This window comes from Molossus molossus, unplaced genomic scaffold (genome assembly GCF_014108415.1).
Source record: "Molossus molossus isolate mMolMol1 unplaced genomic scaffold, mMolMol1.p scaffold_m16_p_10, whole genome shotgun sequence".
Taxonomy (NCBI): domain Eukaryota; kingdom Metazoa; phylum Chordata; class Mammalia; order Chiroptera; family Molossidae; genus Molossus; species Molossus molossus.
Genome location: NW_023425345.1, coordinates 76,350,119 through 76,371,599, shown reverse-complemented (window position 1 = coordinate 76,371,599; position 21,481 = coordinate 76,350,119). Strand labels below are relative to the sequence as shown.

General features: G+C 47.2%; 1 protein-coding gene across 1 annotated transcript; it reads right to left on the bottom strand.

The window, feature by feature from the left end:
• Positions 1-287: 287 nt before the first annotated feature.
• Positions 288-3,842, bottom strand: LACRT (lacritin). Its single transcript, XM_036251542.1, has 5 exons — positions 3,772-3,842; positions 2,535-2,582; positions 1,284-1,415; positions 822-923; positions 288-358 (listed from the first exon to the last, which is right to left on the bottom strand). The coding sequence occupies exons 1-5, from the start codon at positions 3,827-3,829 to the stop codon at positions 288-290; spliced, it is 411 nt and encodes a 136-aa protein (XP_036107435.1). The 5' UTR covers positions 3,830-3,842.
• Positions 3,843-21,481: the final 17,639 nt, after the last annotated feature.

Here is a 21,481-nt window from a genome sequence, read left to right as displayed (position 1 = left end):
AATGTCAGTGGGAGCCCTGTGTGAAGAATAAGGAGGCAGACCAGAACCAAGTGGCATTTGGACCAGAAGGAGGCCCAGCACATGTGGCTGTGGCTCAGTGCGACTAAAAGAGCTTGTTAGGGGCAGTGTCCTGAAAGTAGACTCTGACCGGCTCAGGGTCTGGGCTCCCTCTCGCCCTCAGGGCCCACCCCACAGAGTGCAGGCACACGACAACTTGCATGCTTTTAGTTTAATTGCTCTGGGCTGCACATATGTTTAAGGTGTTAAGTTCCCAAATCCTATTCTGTTCATCTTCTCAAAACCCAAAAATTTCTGAGATCCAATTTGTCCTTCAGTCTTTGTGCGAAGTCAGTTCCACCTGAAAGAAAGTGGAGATGAGAATGAGGCTGGAAAGTCCCCAGGCACCATCCACCCCTTCCATTCTCCTCACCGCCATCTCCTTCTTTTCAACCTCACTGCACCCCTGGGGGTCTGACACAGATGTCAGAGGGAGGGAGGTTAGATTCCCCAGAGGCCAAGGAGTGAGCCCTCTCCCCCAACCTGGGCAGGAGTGGGAGGAAGAGAAACGAGCAGGCTTTGCAGTGGGAAGGTTGGAGGTAGGACCCTAGGTGTTGAACAGCCACGCGTTTTGAACGTGGATGAGAAATTGGAGCCATTTGAAGGCACAAAATGAAAGAAGCTCCCATGGGGAGGGGCTGAGGCTGTTCCAGGTCTCCTGTATGGGGTAGTAGTGGGGGCATGGTCTTTCCCACCTCTCCTCCACGGATGGTAGGTGGTGAATATTCCTATCCCCACAAGGTTTTGCCTTGGGAAGCACTCACCTTCTACTAGCTGTTTTCCATCTTGAATTCTTTCTCTCACTCTTTTTTCTACTCCTTCAAAGGCCTTTCCTGCTATCGAGAGACCTTTCTCTATCGCGGATTCTAATTTTAGAGCAGAAGAATCACATCAGCAGAAAAGCCACCTCATTTAAAGAGACCTCTTTCCTTCCCCCCATTATCCCTGTACAAATTCCTAAAGGGGAGAAGTTTTGCTGAGGGGCCCAGCTTCTCTCTCGAAGGAAAGTGGGTGGCCAGGAAAGAAACCATGTACAGAGCAGGCAGCAAAATCTACTATCGCAGAGACTCCACGTGTGAGTGCAGTTTCACCCCATTCGTGCCTTGTGTTCAGGTGAATGAATGAATGTCCGCTTCTTCTGGGCTTGTCTTTGTGGGTAGAAGCATCATGCAGACCTGCTTCCAGAGGCTTCTCTGGGTTGTTATCTAGTATAGAGACAGACTTACTCAGGGGATTTAGTCCTTGCTTCCATAAGGCAGGCCTGGCTGGCTCCTGAGCTGCTGTCGAAATCTTCTGGGCTGCTGTGGTTGTTTCTTGGAGTAAAGCAGATTTCGCTGAAGCTGTGATCTTAAGTTCGGCTACAAATATACCGATTTATTGCTTTTAGCAAAGTCAAGTGTTTTTTTTCCCCCTGAGGAATAGTTGGCAGGGCCTCAGATACCTGATATGTACTGGGTGCCAGGATACAGAGTGATATGGCATAAACCCCCCCTTTTAAGGGAGATAGGATTTCTACACACTATGTGCCCATTATGGACCATTTATGTCCCCCCAAATTTATATATTGAAGGGTATCGGGAGGTGGGGCCTTGGGGAGGTTTAGGCCATGAGGTGAGGCCTCCTGAGTGAGATGAGTGTCCTTGTAGAAGGGACCACAGCAAGCTCTCTTCCCTTCTTTTTGCTCTATGTGAGGATACAATGAAAAGTTGGCAGTCCTCAACCTGGACGAGGGTCCTCACCAGAACCTGACCATGCTGGCACCCTGATCTCAGACTTGTAGCCTCCAGAACCGTGAGAAATGCCTTTCTGTTGTGTAAGCCAGTCTACGGTTATTTATTTAGCAGCCCGAATGGACTAAGACAACCTCTTGGAAGATAGACAGGTTCGGGCACTTATCATGGTCAGAGTTGGGGAGGAATTGGGGCAGGGGCATGGGGGCAATCAGGGAGCATGCCAGAGAGAAGCTGAGTCTTAAAGGCACGATTGTGGCAGGGAGGATGTGCTAAAGGGGCTCCCCTGGGGATAGAAGTGAGTCAGCAAGAGCTCCAGGGAAGGCATGTGTGGGGCAGGTGGGCGAAATGCAGAGAAGTTCAATTTAGCAGATGTGGGTGGTACATGAAGGAGAGGCAGGGAAACGTGGGTTGGAAATGGGGTCTGAGGCCAGCTAGCGGGCACCTTGCAAAGGAGCTGGGGGTCCTGAGAGCTGTTTGCGGGTAACGGTATGAATATTGCGTGGGACGTTGCCTTTATTAATTAACCTAATCTTTTTTTCTCTTTTATTCACAACAAGTCTTCTCCCCATTCTCCCCACTAACCTTGCCTGTATGGTTTCCCCTGCTTCTTCCTTACACTTGTCCCACCCCAACCCATGCTCCTCCATTACCACCATGGGCAGGACTGAATCCTCTCCCCCGAACTCCTTCCCCAGCTGTTCCACTTCCCCCCAGGGCCAGGACCAGAGGGAGAGAGGGACTCACAGCTCGGAGGGTCCTCAGCAGCTTGTGTGTGATCAGCGGTGGTATTTTCTGCAACCGAGAAGAGAGAGGACAGTAAATACTAAACCTGATCCACGCCAGAGCCACCCTTTCTGCCATTCCCAATTCTGAGCTCTCCAGAATGTTTGTGGACACACGGGGACACAATTCCCTGCTGGCTGAACATGTCCTTCTGCCACACCAAGGTCCATCAGAGCATTCTTTCTGATGTTTAACTCCTACCGCAGTTTTTCGAAGCAGGTTCTCCTCAGAAAAGTGGACTATTCCTCAGAAAACTGCCCTCCTCCCGGCCTGCCTCTGGCATGTGAGGGTGCCCTAAGATCATGCTGGGGAGCTGTTGTGGCCCATGGAGGTGGAGGGTGGCCGTGCAGGGCCACTGGGCCATGTCCCAGGGATTTATGGGAGTGGGCTCCAGATCTAATTCCTCTTGTTCTTTCAACACAGCGTTTATGCAAAGTTCTATGCTAAGTAAGGGGGCTCAGTGATAAAGAAGGTAGGCAAGACCCCACCCTGACAGAGCCAACATGCTGTTGTGTAATTATTTAGTTCCCGATGTGATGCTACAATAAGGGCAAATGAAGTCTAATGGATCCTTCACGCATTTTTTTTGAGGAAGACTTTCTTGAAGAATTCATACCCAAAGTGAGTTTTCACAGATGAGAAAGTATTGGTCAGGTGACATTCAGAGTCAGCTGGGGGAAGGGGACAGGGGAGGTAAAGCATCCCAGGCAGAAGGAAGAGCAAGAAGGAAGGTCCCAAAGTTTGAGAAATGGCAGGGTTGTCCTGGCCCAAATAGTGCTTTAGTGTAATTGGAAAAGGCATCCTGAGAGACAGCCATGAACAGGGAAGGCTGCTTGGCAAATGGAACATGGGCTAGACTCCAGCCCCCACCACCACCTGCCTGGTACCCTTGTACAGGGGACAACCTGCCCAGCTATATGCAGTGGCCCAGAGGCCCTGCCAGAAGGCCAGTGTGACCATCATAGTGGTAAAGGAAGATGTGTAAGGAGATGAGCCAGGGAGTGGGCAGGGCCAGGGGTTGCTGGCTCCCAGAGCAGAGGGATAAAGAGGCCATGTGTGGAGAATTGGGGGCAGGATTCACTTGCAGAGGGAGGAGGAGCCAGCACAGCACAGAGAGAAAGAAAAGAATAAAGACAGAAGCTAAGGCTTCCCTAGACTGTGAGGGCTGTGGTGGGTGCAGGGGGAGGGCTATACTCACGGGCACAGACCAGGGCCCCAGCCAGAGCTGCCAGAGGGAGGAGAGCTGTGAATCTCATGCTTGGGGATCAGGAGTCAGTATAACCCGCAGAATCCTCAGAGGGTCCCTGTGCTGGGACTGTTGGGCCCTTTTAAGGATACCAAGGGCCAATGGGAAACAAGCTTGGAGGGGTGTGACTTCCTCCTCCTCCTCCCTTTCTTTCACAGATTGTCACATGCTAAATCAACCAGGGTGATACCTGGCATCCTTGCAGGAAGTTCCTTTCTCTACTTACTTTCAGCCCTTCTCCACCCCACCTGCCCTCTGGGTTCACATCTATGAAATCTCAGGGACCAGAGGCAGAGCAGGCTTGGTTTGGGAGACTCTAAAACGTATCTCTTGAGGGTTCTGGTAGGACTCAGTCCTGAGATCTCTCCAGGAGGAGGTTGGGGAATTGGGAGATCACATTGCCCACCTCTTGCCTAGATCTCCATAGGACTCAGTGCGGGGGCTTGCAGGTTTCTCCAGGCTAAGTGAGTCCCGTTACCTGGGAGGCCACATTCAGAAAATTTGGGGACTGAGCTCATGGCTCCTCCTCTTGAGGAGATGGCTTTGAAAGTACATATGCCTTCTCTAGAGTTGTCCTCTATTCTTGAACTTATTTACCTTCCCCATAGGAGGAACTCCCCAAGCCTCCCATGGGCCCCAGTTACCTCCACGTTCAGGCCCAACCAATGGGCTCTCACATTTCTGAGAAGATCTCCAGGTTAAAGGAAGATGGTAGTTCACTGAAGTTGGAACTTGGCTCTGCCTTCAAGTGGGGAGCTAACCCACGGTTCAGAAAAGCAGATAATTCTCTTTGACTTGGGAATTCTTCCTTCCCTGAGCTGGGAATCAAGAGGCCTGGATTTTGAGTTCTGGCTTTGTCATATGCATAAGACAGTGTACTGTCATATCCTGAAAAACTTGAGGATTTTCATTCGTCATCTAGGAGTCACAGCGCCTATGTTCAGCAGAGTGGTGAGATAACATGACAAAGCATTTTATAGACAATACATTTCTATGGAGATGTGTGGGATTCTTCATCTTTGAGAGGGTTCACCTTTCTGGGTAGATTTGATTCAGGCTGGTGCTAAATGCTAAATCGAATGGGGCTGAGGAGAAACAGGAGCCAGTTGAGGAGCTGATGGATGGAGAATAGGGTACTGGGTACCAATTTGTGATTCTCCATTTGCTGGGTGTTTGTTCTCACCAGGCCCCAGGTGGTCCTGCAGGCTTCTGTGCCTCACAGCTGCTCTGAAGATCAGTGTGGAAAAGGGGGTCCTGGGAAGTTTTTGACATGAGGGTGTTTTGGGTGCCTGGGTTCGGAGCATTAATCTCCTCAGGAGATAAAGGGGTGGGACATTACAGGCATGAGGAGTGAGTTCTTTCAGGCCATTTCACCCATCCTCAACCTCCAGGTAAGATGACTGTCACATTCAGGCAGCTGATCTGCTCAAGACATGGGGTGTGGGACCTGAGTTAAACAATTGCTCCCCTCCAACACCCTGTGTGGTTGATACTTGAGATTTATCTGGCGGACAGTAGGCAAAGAAGAGGAATGCATTGAATTAACACAGGGACAGGACTTGGCAATCGACTGCCCACCGGAGGAGCCTTGAAGGTGATGGAGAGGGCTGAGGGACAGGAGAAAGTTTTCACTGCATGAGTGCCCTGGGGTGTGTGTGCATGTGTGTGTGTGTGCATGTGTGTGTGTGTGTGTGTGTCTATGTGTACACTATACAAAAAGAAGCTCTGACTCTAGATCCCGGCCTCCCTGAACACATTAAAAAAGCCAACAGAAGTGAACTATGATATTACGCAAGTTTTTTCTAAGAGTAAATTAGAACTTTGGCATCAACATTAGAGCTGTCACAGAGCAAGTTCTTTCCAAATGTCACTGCTCATTCTCTTTCCTCTCCCAGTCCTCCTCTTTGCCCCAGGACTTAAGAAGGAAGGTATTGACATAAATGGGGGTGAGGTGGAAGGTAGGGACACTTGTTGTATAGAAAAATTTCATAACTTTATAGCAGGACCAGGTCCAATGTTGCCCCAAGTCATAGGGCCTGGGAAAGAATTGAATGAGTATATTAAAGAAAAGAGATACACTCAATGTATCTGGGTGAGGAACTGTCCTCTGTGATGTCTTGTCTTCTGGGGTATCTGACCTCCATGATGACTGTCAGTTTGCCCATCTGTGTCTTTTCTCGTGTCTTTTCCTGGTACGCGTGTCCTTGAGTAATCCTCACTGTGTAAGCTTGGGCTGGTAATTCTCTGTCCAAACTATTTCCCTTCCCTTCCTGCTTCAGACCTATTTTCTGCCCATCTCTCCCCTGGTCTGGAAGGATAACCTTTGTGGGCTGTGTCACCTGGGCGTCCTTGCCCTTTAGCTTCTGGTTGAGCTTGGCCAATGGCAGACACTGGTGGGCGATCAGAGGATGGGAAGAGAGATCGGTCAAGACCTTGCTCCTCCTGCTTGCTCCCTGCTTTGACATGTGTGGTAGGTGGACTTCTAACATGGCTCCCGAAGATCCCACTTCCTGGTACACGTGCCCTTGAGTAATCCTCACTGTGTAAGCTTGGGCTGGACCTAGTGATTTGCTTCTAACAAATAGAAAATGGCAAAAGTGATGGGATGTCTGTCACATTTTAGATTAGGTTATGAAAGACTATGACTGTTGCATGGACCTGGAGAGTATTATGCTAAGTGAAATAAGCCAGTCAGAGAAAGACAAGTATCATATGATTTCACTTATATGTGCAATCTAATGGACAAAATAAAGAAACAGACAAATTAGAAACAGACTCAGACACAGAGAACAGACAGCTGTCAGGGAGAGGGGGCCTGGAGGCTAGGTGAAAATGGTAAAGGGATTAAGCAAAAAACAAACAGGCCAGCCAGTGTGGCTCAGTGGATTGAGCATCACCCCATGGACTGAGAGGTCTGGGTTAGTTCCCAGTCAGGGTTCATGCCTGGGTTGTGGGCTCAATCCTAAGTAGTATGCGCAGGAGGCAGCTGATCGATGTTTCTCTCTCACATCAGTGTTTCTCTCTCTCCCTTCCATTCTTTCTAAAGAATCAATAAAAACATATTTAACAAAACAAAACAAACAAACAAACAAACTCATAAACACAGACAATAGTATGGTGATTACCAGAGGGATAAGGGGGTGGTGGCAGGTAGAAGAGGGTAAAGGGTGGAAAAAAGGAAGGAGACTTGGCTTTGATGGTGAACACAATTTACAATATACAAATGATGTATTATAGAATTGTACACTTGAAACCTATATAATTTTATCAACCAATGTCACCCCAATGAATTCAATAAACATTTTAAAAAAAGGACTATGACTGTTGTCTTGCTTATTCTGTCTGTCTGTCTGTCTCTCTCTGCTTGTTCTCTCTCTCTGGATCTTCTCAGCTTGCTTGCCCCAATGAAGTGAGTTGCCATGGTGTGAACTGCCTTATGGAGAGGTGTGAACTACCCTGTGGAGAGGCCCACATGACAAGAAACAGATGGCAGCCCTAGCCTGCAGCCAGGGAGGAATGGAGGACCTCATTCCAGCAGTCTTTGAGGAACTGAATCCTGCCAACAATCACATGATTGAGCTCGGAAGTGAATTCGTTAGTAGCCTTGGTGATAACTTCATTGCAGTCTTGTCAGAGACTGAGTGGAGGACCCAGCTAAGCTGCACGTGAACTCCCGGCCCACAGCAACTGTGAGATAAGAAATGATGCTATTTGAAGCCACTGGGTTTGGGAATAGTTGGTTATTCCACAAGTATTTAACACCACATGGTGTGGCAATGGTGGTGTTCCTCTATGACTGCTGCTTCTAGCTAGTGGCCCTGGCTTCATAGCCCCTTCTCCTAACTGGTCTCAGGGAAAACCATTTCCTTCCCATGCAGCTTCAGTTTTAGAAATGGTAATGGCTTCCTGCTATTGATAGTCCTTTCTTGAACCTCTGAAAATATCTCTATCTCCATCTCCATCTTCATCTCTATATCTAAAATATTTTTTTACATTAAAGAATCTCTTTAAGCCCGGCCGGTGTGGCTCAGTGGTTGAGTGTCAACCCATGCACCAAGAGGTTGCTGGTTTGATTCCTGGTCAGGGCTCATGCCCAGGTTGTGAGCCCAATCCCCAGTGTGAGGTGTGCAGGAGGCGGCTGATTGATGTTCTCTTTCATTGATGTTTCTCTCTCTCTCTCTAAAATCAAAAAGAAAAACTATTTAAAAAAAAAAAAAGAATCGGTCTTGGCCAGTTTGGCTCAGTGGTTGGAGTGTTGGCCTGCGGACCAGAGAGTCTCAGGTTCAGTTCCCGCTAGGGGCATGTACCAAAAAAAAAAAGAAAAGAACTGTTTCCTGGTGTCTCGGACTTTTGGGGGCCTGTTCCCAGAGGCATGTGGAAGGCCCCTGTGGACTCTGGAAGACATGTGCAGTGTATTCAGCGATGTCAAGGAATGGAGGAGTTAAACAAATGTGAACAGTGGGTGGCATACACCCTCCAGGGCACGAGGCCCACATGAAGAGCAGTACAATCAGAACAGCCTGGGAGTCAAGACCGCAAGCTGACTGACTCTGCTGGCTCTAAGAACACTTCATGAATAAATGTGTGAGAATCTCATTCAGCCAACATCTAGTGAAGACCTACTATGTATCAGAAAATTTGGTGCCTTCACATGGATTGTCTCATTTAAACCTCACCGGAAATCTTGGAAGTAAGAGTTTTACTTCTCTCACCTCACCGAACAGGAAAAAAACCAACAAAAAACGAAGTCTCAGGGAGGACTGATCACTGCCCTGGGTCACGCAGCTAGAACATGACCAGGCCAAGATTCAAATTCATTTTTTCATTCTCAGTCCAAGTTCTCCATTCTTTCTCTCCTTTCACTGGTATTCCCATTTCACCAGTCATTTAAGAGAGGCAGCCACAGCCCTTACAAGAAGGGACACCGGAGAATTGACCTGCTCACTCTCCTTCCCTGTGTACACACAGAGAACAGAGTGGCTGTCCATAGGTCAGGAAGAGGGCTCTCCCCAGAACCTGACCATGCTTGCCCCTTGATCTCTGACTTCCAGTCCCCTGAACTGTGAGAAAATAAATGTCTATTGTTCAACCAAAAAAAAAAAAAAAAATCTCATTAAAAAACCCTTCTGAATGTGCCATTCCTTTTCTGGAGGACCCCAGCTAACATACTCCACCCCACCTGGCCTATTCTAAATGTCTTTTCCCTGTTCCTGTTCTGTGTGTGAAACCCTGTCCTGGGGTGGGAGGGGTAGCAGAGACTACAAAGGGAGGAAGTTACCCAGAGTCCTTGGGGTAGATAGTTCGCACATCCAAGACACAGTCATAAATGGTGTCTATAGGACCATCTTACCTTGATTGCTGTGGTGCATGTGGCTGGTCTCTGCTAAGCCCCTCTGGGGTTGCCTAAGCTCTGCCACACTCCCCTGTTGCTCTTGATCATTCACCTTGGCCAATGGGGCTGGTGTGAAGAGAAAGCAATGAAGTAGGATTTTTAAAACTCCAATTCTTCTTTAATAGACACACAACATGTAATATATGCCAAGCACTGTTTTCAGAGCCTTATAAATTTTAATATCATTTAATCCTCATAATAGCCCAATGAGATAGGTACTATGAATACTCCCACTTTACAGATGAGGAAACTAAGGCAAAGGCAGGTTGAGGAAGTGGCCCATGATCACACAGTTAGTAAGTGGCCAAGCTGGTTTCCAACACAGACTTTCTAGTTCCAGGATCTGTGCTATCAACCACAACTCTCTGCTGGAATATTAAGTTCCAATTTGCAATACATATTAGGCCTCTGTAACATTAAGATTCTCTAGTCTTAACTAATTAGTATCTGTACTAGTCAGGGTTCTCTAGGGAAAACAGAACCAATTGTGTGCACGCACCTGTGTATAAATGTGTTTATTTATTTAAGGAATTGGTTTACATGATTATAATCCAAAACCTGTAGTTCTAGTCTGAAGATTGTCAGGCTGAAGACCCAGGAAAAGCCGATGCTGTGGTTCAAGTAGAAAGGCCATCTGCTGGCAGAAGTCCCTCTTGCTCCAGGAAGATCCGTCTTTTGTTCTATTCAATTCTTCAGATGATTGGATGAGACCCACCCATACTATGGAGGGCAATCTGCTTTACTCACAGTCCACTGATTTAAATGTTAATCTTATCCCAAAACACTCTTACAGAAATATCCAAAATAATGTTTGACTACATATCTGGGCATTGTGGCCCAGCCAAATTGACACATAAAATAAACTATCACAGTACCCTTTGTTATTTTAATTTTGGAAGGCTAGTGAATATCAGGTAGGGCCCAGAGAGAACAAGATATGTCATGTGCAATTTCAGAAAGCTTTTTCCAGACTTTGACATGAAGAACTCTTATTTTCTCTTCCCGGTTTCACAGGTGAGGTGGTAAGCTCCAGGGAGCCACAGAACAAGTCCTCAAAGAACAAAGACCCAGCTCCTGCCCGTGGTCTTAGCAATTCTCATGGATCCCATGTGGTCCTGCTACTTCACTTGGCAATGTCCAGATAGGGACTTGGAATCAAAGGCCAGGGTTTGGGGTTGTACATTTCAATGCTTACAGAAGTTGGGGAAGTAACATAAATGAGCCAGGCAGGCCAGGTGTGAGGAGGACAATAGTGCAGGTGCAATGATAGATGATAAATGTTCCTCCACCTCAGAGTTAGGAAGCAGGAGGAAGTGGTAGAGCTGGAGCAAACTGGAGTGTGCCTGTTCTGTCTACAGTGGTCAGCTGTCCCTCCTCAAGCTGATTGTTGCCAAATATTCTACTTCTTCAAAGAAAATTTGAAACCTGGATTTCCATGTGAAATCTCCTGATTTTCTTTCTTATTCTTTTTTATACATTTATGTAGTATTTTTACTTTTTATTTTGAGATAACTTCAGACTTATAGGAAATTTGCAGAAAACCACAAAAACACAACAAAACATAAAACTCTTCCTAGGTCCACTGGAGACTGGAGTTCCCACATGTTAACATTTGCTCATGCTCACCCTGGCCTGTTTGGCTCAGTGGTTGGAGCTTCGGCCTGTGGACCAAAGAGTTGCAGGTTCGAGTCTGGTCAAGGGCACGTACCTCAGTTTTGATACGATCCCCAGCTCTGGTGGGGGTTGTGTGGGAGGCAGCCAGTAGAGGTGTCTCTTTCACGTTGATGTTTCTCCCCCTCTCCCTCTCCTTCTCGCTCTATCTGAAAATAAATGGAAAAACACCCTTGGGTGAGGATTAAAACAAAACAAAACAAAAATACATTTACTCATGCTCACTTTATCATTCTTTATCTTTGTCCCTGTCTTTTTCTGTTTTTCCTGAAACTTTTTGAGAATTGGAGCTGAACTTTTAGTAGATATGACAGAAGACCCCTTTAGAAATGAGTGTTTAGTTCTTGACTATCTCCTTGTGGGTTAACATTATCTTTGGAAACAGTGGTTTATTGACTAGTCAGGACTTGGCAAAAATTTTTTTTCTGCAAATTGGTCTTTTCTGGCGTGGTCTCCATTCACCTGCTCCTCTGAGGGCCCCCACTGATGCATTGTGTGCTGGTTTTCAGGTGGATGGTGTTCAGTTTTACCCCAGCTCCCACCATTGTTATGGAACCCCTTAAGAGTAGCAGTTCCCTTAGGCCCTGCCAGTGGCCCACACTTCAACTCTCTTACCAGGTGCTGCCTCCCCTCATCTGGCCTTGAGACCCCATGCAACCTCTTGGCCTTTGACCCCTCTTCATGGGAGCAATGGGAAATCCTGAGTTCTCTTGCTTGCCCTCCAAAGGCTTCAGGAGACTGAGGTGGGTATGTCTGATATCTTTTCCATGGATTATCACGGAAAGCTTCCTGTCTCCAGAAATTTCAGATGACAAGCGTGCACTAGTTTCTTTGTTCATTCTGCCCTTTGGCACACGTTTCTACAGGGACACCAACATTCATTCTGATCACCTTCCTGCCAGACATTTACCAACCCTTGCAGTTAAGTGTGGCCATGAGACTGGGTTCTTGTTCAGACAAACCTCCAAGCAATCTGCTGCATGCTTCTTCCCCACTTTTGTAGTTGGAATGGTCATGAAGACGATGCAATGACCTTGATGCCAGGTATTGAAGATGACAGAACAATTTTCAGCCTAAATCCCTAAATGACTACATTTATCTCAAATCTGGTGCATGAGAAAGATAGAAACTTTTACTGTGTTGAGTCTTTATACTTTAGGTTATTGTTTATAGTGGCTTAGTCTTTCCTAACTGATATATTCCTGGTGCCTGGGACATAGGTTGGCTTCAGTCTGGGCAGCTCCATGTCAGTCTAGAGCAACCTTCCATCTGGGGAGGGTGACTCCAGTGTCTTCTTGGACTGGAGCCTCCAATCTGTGGGTGATTCTGGTAGCCCCTCACTTGACTTTGAGGGTAGGAGAAGCATCTCTCTCCCTTCTTCCATGGGATGGTCAGGAAAACCCTCTTTGGTAGGAGCATGCACTCCCACCTCTCTTCAAGGAAAACACACACACACTCCAAGTTTGATGCTTTCAGTTTAATAGCTACTTTTTTTTTTTTCTTTTTTAAGGCTGCAGACTTAAAACCTGGTGTCCTGGGCATCATTTCTCAACTTCTCATTACAGCTTTAGCCCAAGGTGGTTGTTTTCTTAAGAACATGGAGGGCATCTAGGATAGCCATAGAAAAAACAAGAAAAGAAAGTGGAAAGAGAGAAGCAAAGGGAGAGGGAGAGAGAGTTGAAGTGGAGAGGGGAGAGTGGGAGGGAAGAGAATCTGAATAAGGCTTGAGGGGCCCCAGGCACCATCCACCCCTTCCATCCTCCTCAACTCCATCTTCTTCTTTCCAATGTTACTGCAATGCTGGGGGCCAGACACAGACATCAGAGGCAGTGAGGTTATATTCACCAGAGGCTGGATGACCTGCCCTTTTCCATCACCTGGGTAAGGATGAGAGAAAGAGAAACAAGCAGGCTCTGCAGTGAGAAGTCTGACAGTAGGAGCTCAGGGGGATCTGGTAACAGATAACCATGCGGTTTGAATGTGGATGAGAAATTGGAGCCATATGAAGACACAAAATGAGAAAGTTGCAATGGGGAGGGGCTGAGGCAGTTCCAGGTTTCCTGTGTGGGGTGAAGTTGGGAGCATAGCCCTGGGGAGGGGTGGGGATGCTTATACTGGGGCCCACAAAACCTTACTTTGGGACACACCTTCACGCTTGTCTTTTAGAGCATCAATTGTACATACTCGTGGTTCTGCGATTCCCTAAATAATTCCTTCTGTTTTCTCCAGTAATTTTTCTTTCTTGTAAAAATTTTTTTTCTTTATTGATTTTAGAGAGACAGTAAGGGAGAGAGAGATAGAAACATCAATGAGAGAGGACATCAATTGGCCGCCTCCTGCAGGCCCCCCCACTGGGGATTGGGCCCACAACCTGGGAATGTGTCCTGATCGGGAATCGAACCGGTGACCTCTTGGTGCATGGGTCCACGCTCAACCACTGAGCCACACCAGCCGGGCCTCCAGCAATTTTTCCAGGATGGATCCTGATTCAGGGCAGAAGAGTTGCTTTATTTGTAAGAGAACCCCCCCATGCTTTCCCCAGCCTGGGTACCACAGGGACCCCTAAGGCAGAGTGGCTTTGCGGAGGGAACCAACTGCTCTCTCTCAGAAGGTTGGTAGGACATTCACGCAGCAAGTTTTACTACCCCTGAAACACTGTGTGTAGGAGCAAGCATGTGCCCCCCCCCACCCCCACACACACACTTAGGAGTCTGGCTTATCTGGCTATATCTGTTTCTCTGTTTTATGCCTGGAAGTAAGGCCTGGAAAGGCTGGTCCCTAAGAGCCTGCTGGGTTTTTAAAAAATTTTCACCTGAGGATATGTTTATTAATTTTCAGAAAGAGAAGAAGAGAGAAAGAGAGAGAAACATCGATGTTGCCTCCTGCACGCACTCCTGGGGGCCAGGGATCAAACCTGCAACTCTTGACCAGTAATAGAACCCTCAATGCTCTAACTACTGAGCCACACTGACCAGGGCAAACCCACAACCTTTTTGGTGTATGAGACAATGCTCCAATTAACTGAGCCACCCGGCCAGGGTAAATTTTTTTAATTAAAAAAATTAAAGTATAGTTGAAATACACTATTAGATTAGTTTCAGGTGTACAACATGGTGACTAGACATTTATATACTTTATGAACTGATCACCATGGTAAGTCTGATAACCTTCTGTCACTGCACAAAGTTATTACAATATTACTGACTGTGTTCCCTATGCTGTACATTGCATCCCTGTGACTTACTGATTATACAACTACATGTTTGTGCCTCTCAATCCCCCTCACCTTTTCGCCCTTCTCCCTGCCACCTTCCTGCTGCTTTATGCTTCCTAATTTAAGACCCTGAAGTTGACAAAGAGACTTACCCAGAGGGATAGATCTCTGCTTCCTTGATGGTATTGGTATCTTTTTTGTTGCTGTTAATCCTCAGCCAAGGATATTTATTCATTGATATTTTTTCGATAGAGTGGAAGGGAGGGAGGGAGAAAGAAAGAGAAACATTGGTGTGAGAGAGACACATTGATTGACTGCCTCCCACATGACCCCGACTGTGGCTGGGGATTGAACCTGCAACCCAGGTACATGCCCTTGACCTGGAATGGAACCTGAGAGCCATAGGCCTGCTGGCTGATGCTCTAATTGCTGAACCAAACTGGCTAGGGCCATTGGTATCTTTTTGGCTAATGCTGGAGATTGGACATTTATCTTTTCAGCTGCTGATGCCTCGATGGATGTTGCAAGATGCGAGGGTGGAAGGAATAATAGCTCCCTACCTGCATTATCTCCCCTCAAGGTCCTGCTTTGGGGGACGCTCCCTCTCTCCCAGGTTGTTTTAGGTTTTTAACATCTTTCAAGTCTTTTCCTGTGATCTCAAAGGTGTTTCCTGTCTCTTCAAGGCCTTTTCCTAGAGTGTATTATGATTTGGGGAGAGGAAAAGTCATGTTGACAGAAAGATCACATCACTTTAAAGTGAACCAAAACCCCCTTCCCCCAATTTCCCAGTTTTCATCCACTAATCCTCTCCCACAAAATGTGGAGAGGTCTTGCTCAGTGACTGATTAGCTTCTTCCTCAGGGGAATGTGGTCGGCCAAGACAGCAACTATGCTAAGAGCAAAATCATATAATAGAAACTTGTGTGTGAGTGCAGGTGAGGGTGGGCTGGTCTTAGATGGAAAGGAGAATCTCCCATCACAGAATCATGGAAACCTTGAGACTTTCTTAGCATCTAACTAGAAAGAGGGTTGACTGGGGCTTCAGAGAGCAGCTGGAATCTGAAGCATATTAGGCTTGGAAAGGTATCCAGGAGAATGAAAGTTGAAGCACAGGAAGGAATTCATAAGCCCAGTGAAGGATGCAAGAAGTGGAGTCTGGGGAAGTTAGACTGGAAAAGTAGCATGGATCCAGAACACGAGTGACTTGGAAGTGAGAGTTATGTGGTGGGAAATGGGGAACCACATGAAAAGTTTTTTAATTGAATTCAAAAGTTTTTGAATTGGGACATGATGAAAACTTCTGAATCCACCTAATGTCGTCTTTCTCCTGCTCTTTAAGATAAACTTTCCCATCTTTCCCATTTTCCCTGCTCCATTTCCAGGCAGGGACACCCATTTTCTCCCCTCAGCTCTGTCCTGCTCTAGCACATGATTTCTTCTTTCAGGAAGTCTCTGCTCTTCATGCCTCCTAAAGGTAGGTATCCCAACCCTCCTTCCCCTGGACTCCTCTTCTGCTTCTCCCTTTCTCTACTCACACCCTCCATCATTAGCCCTCCCACACAGAGCTGGGGCAGGAGGGAGAGGAAGGCTCACAGTTCACCGATCCTGGGACAAAGGCAGCCTCTGGGTCATCTGCAAAGTGAACAGCAGCCATGTCTAGTAGCATATAGCAGGTAAGCCAGATCCAACTGGGGCTGCCTGGAGTTCCCCAACTTCTAACCTCAGGATCGCAGGTGTGGACAGATGGGAGAGAAATCTGTGCTACACAGAGCCTACCAGAAATGCTTTTGGACATCTGAACCAAATTCCTCTCTCTGTTGTTCTCCCCAGACCTAGGCCACTCATAACATCCCTTTGAAAATGGAACCATTCTCTGACTCTCCTCTATACCTTTTAGATGTCTGAGTTTCATAATTAAAATAGAAAGGGTATGGCCTGGTTGTAGTGATGATATGAGGACCCCAGCCCCCCCATTCCTTTATTCTTTCAGCAGCATGAGTAAAGTACATATTATGCACCAGACATTATGTTAGAAGCTGAGGATACAGCTTCAAGGAAGATAGATGGCCTTTGCTTGGGGGAATTGGACAGGGGGCATTTGGAGGAATTAATATAATTATATAAGCAATGATTTAATTACATTTGTGATGGTTCTAAGAAAACAAAATGCAGGAGGTGATAAAGTGGAAAATAGGGCCTGGTCAGTGTGGCTCAGTGGTTGAGCGTTGACTCATGCACCAAGAGGTCGCTGGTTTGATTCTCAGTCAGGGCAGATGCCCAGGTTGTGGGCCCGATCTCCTGTGGGGGGCATGCAGGAGGCGGCCAGTCAATGTTTTCTCTCAACAATGCTTCTATCTCTCTCTCCCTCTCCCTTCCTTTCTCTCTAACATCAATACAGGAAAAACATTAAAAAAATGAAAAATAGGAGCTTTAGTAGGGCTGCTCTGAAGAAATCTGTTGACACGGAGAGGCAAAGGGGCAAAGCATTAGAGGATTGGATGGCAGGGGGTTGACAGTAGGTGGGTAAAAGAATGGGCAAGCAGATGTGTAAGAGTCTGGGCAGGTGGGAAATGGCTTGGCTCATTGGAGAAGAAAAGAATGCCAGAGTGGCTGGAGCAGAGTGGGCAAGCCAGAGACTATGGGGAGATGCAGCTCAGAGCCATCTGGAGGGTGCCTGGCTCCCTGTGATCAGGGCACAGGCCCTTGTGTGGAGAACCGGGTGGGAAGCAGGAGAAGGCTGCAGAGACAGACTTGGGAGAGGTGCCTCTGCCAAGGAGGGGAGGGGATATGCAGGTAGGGGTTCTAAGGATGGATGCAGGGGAAGGGCCATACTCACAGGCACAGACCAGGGCCCCAGCCAGAGCTGCTAGGACAAGGAGAGCTGTGAATCTCATGCTTCCATTTGCTAGAGGAGGCAAACCACTGAATCCTTGGAAATTTTGGGGTCTGAGTGTTGGTACTGTCTCTCTGGGCCTCTTTCAATAGGAACAATAGGAACCAGTCTTCCAGTGGTGTGATCTCTGCTCCTCCTCTTCTCCCACCTCAGAGCCACAAAGGCTGGCTGGGTCTGGCTGGCTCTTTGCCTTCCCTGCAGGTTGGTCCTGAACAGCTGCTCTGGAGCTGGCACTGTCCTCCTAACTGGCATCCAGACATTCTTTGCCTCTCCTCTCTCACCTAACACCTAGGTTGCCATCTCTGGTGGCCTCCAGGGTCCTGGTGTAGACTGTGAGAGGTTTCTGAGGAGGGCTCTGGTAGGAGGACTGTGCCCAGAATTCTCTCCCTCCACCAGGGAGGTCAAACTCAGCGTCCTTAGGAGGGAGTGGCCAAGCCCATCCCAGGAGGCTGCCCTCAGGGCATTTGGGTATTCCACCTCACTAGGGCCATGGAGCTGCTGGGATCTTCTCTGGTTTGGGGGGGTTATCCACACAGTAACCAGAGTTTCCCAGCCTCTGTAGGCCCTGACTAAGGTGTCTTCAGTCCCAGCTAATGATCTTCAATGCCAGAAAATTCTCCTGGAATATTAACCAGAGGATGTAGTTAGTTCTGGCTTGTCCTTTAGATGGGGTAGGGAGGCCAGTTGTGTGGATAATCCACATCAGTGGAAGACCCAAAGATGCTTCTTTTCTGCCTTAGAATCCCTTCCTGCAGACTTGCATTTGCTTTGGAATGACAGAACCAGCCCTGGAGATACGTGTTTGTGAGTCAACTGTAATTTACTGTGTGGCCTTGGAAGGGGCAATTTACCTTTCCCTTCTCAATTATTTTTCATCTGATGATTAGAAATTATAGTTCTTATCCCACAGGTTTATTGAGAAATATGTCTATCACAATTGGTCATGGTCCTCCTCCATCCATTCCCAGACCAATCAGTGGGGCTGAGGATAACCTGAAACTGGTTTCTGGTCCTGACAAATCCTATTTCTTCTCTGAGGCATATTCTTCAGATGAACTGGACTCTGGCTTTGCCCATTTCCTGGGGGCTGTGGTGCTTTCTCTGCCACACATACTGTGTGGGTTCAGACAAAGATGAGTAGGGTGTAGTGTTGTCTGGAGGGGCACACAGTGGGCAAGGGCCCCCGGCAGATGAAGAGACAACTGGCATGTAGTGCTAGTAGCAGGAGGCATCCTGTCTTGGAAGAAAAAGCCTCTCCTAGTCCACAGGATTAGGGCCATTGAGTAGTTGTCACACACTCTCTTGGACTCTCTGTCTTGTAGTATAGCCTAGGGCACTGAAGTTCAAATGGGAAACTCTCAGATGGGTAGACAGGGTGAGGCTCCTCCCTCCACTGCGCATGTGCACCCTCACCTCCTGTTTGGTTAATTGTGAGCCTCTCTTGGCTTTCTCCTTTCAAAACAAAGCATCTTAGAAATAAACATTTTTTTTCTTATGTTATACCTACTTAGCTTCTTTCCAATCCTTTTATAACCATGCTTTAAAACAAACAAACAAACAAAAAAACCCTAGAACAAAATAACACCCCCCCCCCCCAATATCCTCATTTTACTTTATGTTATTACCATCCTGTAATATTCCCATCACCATCTCTGGAACAGAACAATCTTTGCCAGGGCACCCAAATATAGCTCCACTTTCCAGCCTGTAGGTTTGTGACATGGCTGACCTTTTGTCCTTTGAATTGTTGGGATACATTCTCTCTCTCTCTCTCTCTCTCTCTCCCTTTCAGTGCCCCCTTTGACTCACCTTTCCCTGCCTCTTCAATATTCTCCAGTGTTCTATTCTTAGCCCCTTTCTCCTCTCCTCTTACATACTCTACTGTGTGACTCATTCTTAGAGTTGCGCTTATGACCCCCACATCTTCATTCCAGTCTCTCTCCTGAACATTAATATCCACCAGCTGATGGGCAATTACAGGATGTACCTAGTCTATCAAATCCTACAGGTTGAGCCTTGGCCTGTTTGGCTCAGCATTCAGAGCATGGGCCTGCGGATCAGAGAGTCCTGGGTTTGGTTCCCGCTAAGGGCATGCACCTCGGTTGTGGTTTCTCCCCGCCCGGGTTGGGGTTGTGTGGGTGGCAACCACTCAATGTGTCTCTCTCACATTGATGTTTCTCTCTCTCTCTCTCTCTCTCTCTCTCTCTCTCTCTCTCTCTCTCTCTCTTCCTTCCTTTCTCCCTCCTGCTCTATCTGAAGATAAATGCAAAAATGTCCTCGGGTGAGGATAAAAAAAACCCCAAAAACCAAATCCTACAGGTTGAAAACTGGTCTCATCCAGCTCCCCACACCTTTCTTATCACCTGCTCATCCTCCTCCACCATTTTCTGTTCTAACAACACCAACATTCACCCAGTAATCTACATAGAGATGGGAAAATAATGTCACAATTCTCCTTCTCCCTGACCACCTATGTTATAAGGACATGGGGGTCTATCAATCTTCTTTTGATGTGTTGTCCCTTTATAATTTTCAGGGCTTCTGCCTCAGCTCTGGACCTGGCCATTTCTTATCTCCACTAAAGACACAGCCTCAATAGTGTGGGAAGGTCTGGGATGCGGTGGGGGCTGGGTGGAGGGGGAAAAGGTGAGAAATTGGGAACATCTGTTATACAGTCAACAGTAAAAGAAACAAAAACAGCCTCATAGCTGACTTTGCCTCTGATTGTCTCAGCTTCCATCTACCTGCTGTCTGGGGCATTTCTAACACACAAGCTTGTAGCAGAGCCTATGTGTTCTTTCATGAGCAGCCTCCTACGTGTCCCTTTCATTTCAACCCCTCCTCACTCCCTCATCTGGACTCTGCCTCAGTCACATCAAATTTCTTTCAATTTTTTGCATAGATTTTGTTTTATTCTTGCCTCTGCCTCTTCATGTACTTTCTTCCCCATACTGTCTTTAATGCCTTGCTGGTGAGTCCTTGAGCCGGGAGACAGTTTGCATGTTCTTACAAGCGTGGAGAGTCTCTTTGGGGTTCCAAGGTGAAGAGGGCTGGCAGCTGGCAATGGGCCTCAAATTCCTCAGTAGTCCATCGTGGGGATCCGCCAGTAAGGGCCCCGAGGACAAGTTAAGACATGGGGACCTTTTGGCTTGTGAGATGTTGGTGCTGGCCTGTTTAACTGAGGGTTTCCTGGAGGGTCTGCAGAAGGAACCGTATGGGAGTTCCAGGGCCCATGGTGGGAGTGAAGTGGCTAAGAGTTGGGAGTCAGGGGGTGAGTTAATTTGCATATCAAAGGTGTGTGTGGAGGCCTTTGATGGGAGGAGCATGGAGAATTCAGAGGAAGGTAGGCTGGGGCTCGGGGCCTTCTGCAGATACTGGGCACTAGCATCCGAGAGGTAAATGTGACAGGTTTCTACCCTCATAGTCCAGGCTTGGTAATAAATTAAATGAAAGAATTTGACATAAAGATGGCCTGTAGTGGGGAGTATCTACAAAAGAAAAAATAAAGGTTTGAAGTAGTATAGGGATATCGGGAGGGGAGAAGAGGGAAATGTTAGGTGAAGCACTCAAGCATTATGGTCAGGAGAGTAGAGAGAGGAAGTGCTACATTCCTGAAGATCTGAAACCATGTCAATGAGAGGGTCGGACATGGGGAGGGCTTGAGCTGGGCTAAGGCTCCTGTTGCAAGAGAGCACAGTGTGTGTGTGTATGTGTGTGGATATGTGTGTGTGTGGGGGTATATGTGATGCGTGGTGTGTGGTGTATGTCTGTGTGTGGTATGTGTGGTGTGTAGGTCTGTGTGCATGGGAGTGTATTTGGTGTGTGGTGTGTCTGTGTGTGTGTGTGTGTGTGCATATGGGGTTTATGTGCTGTGTGACTTCACTGGTCTTCTGCAAGCACCCACGGGCATGGCAGTAATGAGTTGTGTCCCTGAGCTGGTAGAAGCTTGATCAAGTGCACTAGATATGACCAGAAGGTAAACTAGTTGAATTGTATACATGCCTGCCAGGAAAATGACCTCAGAGTAAATGTCGCAGACTTGGATTAATCTCAAAATGACATCATGTACCTCTGAAAGGTGAGTTAATATTTGGAAATGGTCAATTATAAATTATGAACCAAGAGTGAGAAATAAGGTGGAAAGAGGTTTGAGCTGAAAAGTCAACTTTGTTACTTCATCATAAGGCTCCCTTTCTTATCCAGCTCCTGATCTGGTTCTGAGAATCAGTTTGAAAGGAGAGACAGCTTTGGAGCACCGGCAGTCCACTTGGGATGAGTGTGACTTCCCATAGTGACTAGTTTGAAAAATGTGGTGCTCATTAGACAGAGACGTTCTGCTTTGTTGGAGACAAATATGTTCTCTCTTTATTACCATCAAACTGGGCCTTAGCCAGGTCTTTGGAACACTTAGTACATTCTGAATTCCTTCATCCTGATAGGCTGGAATGTTGAGGAGTCTCAGGCCTCAGGAAGTTGCAAGGGAGGGAATTAA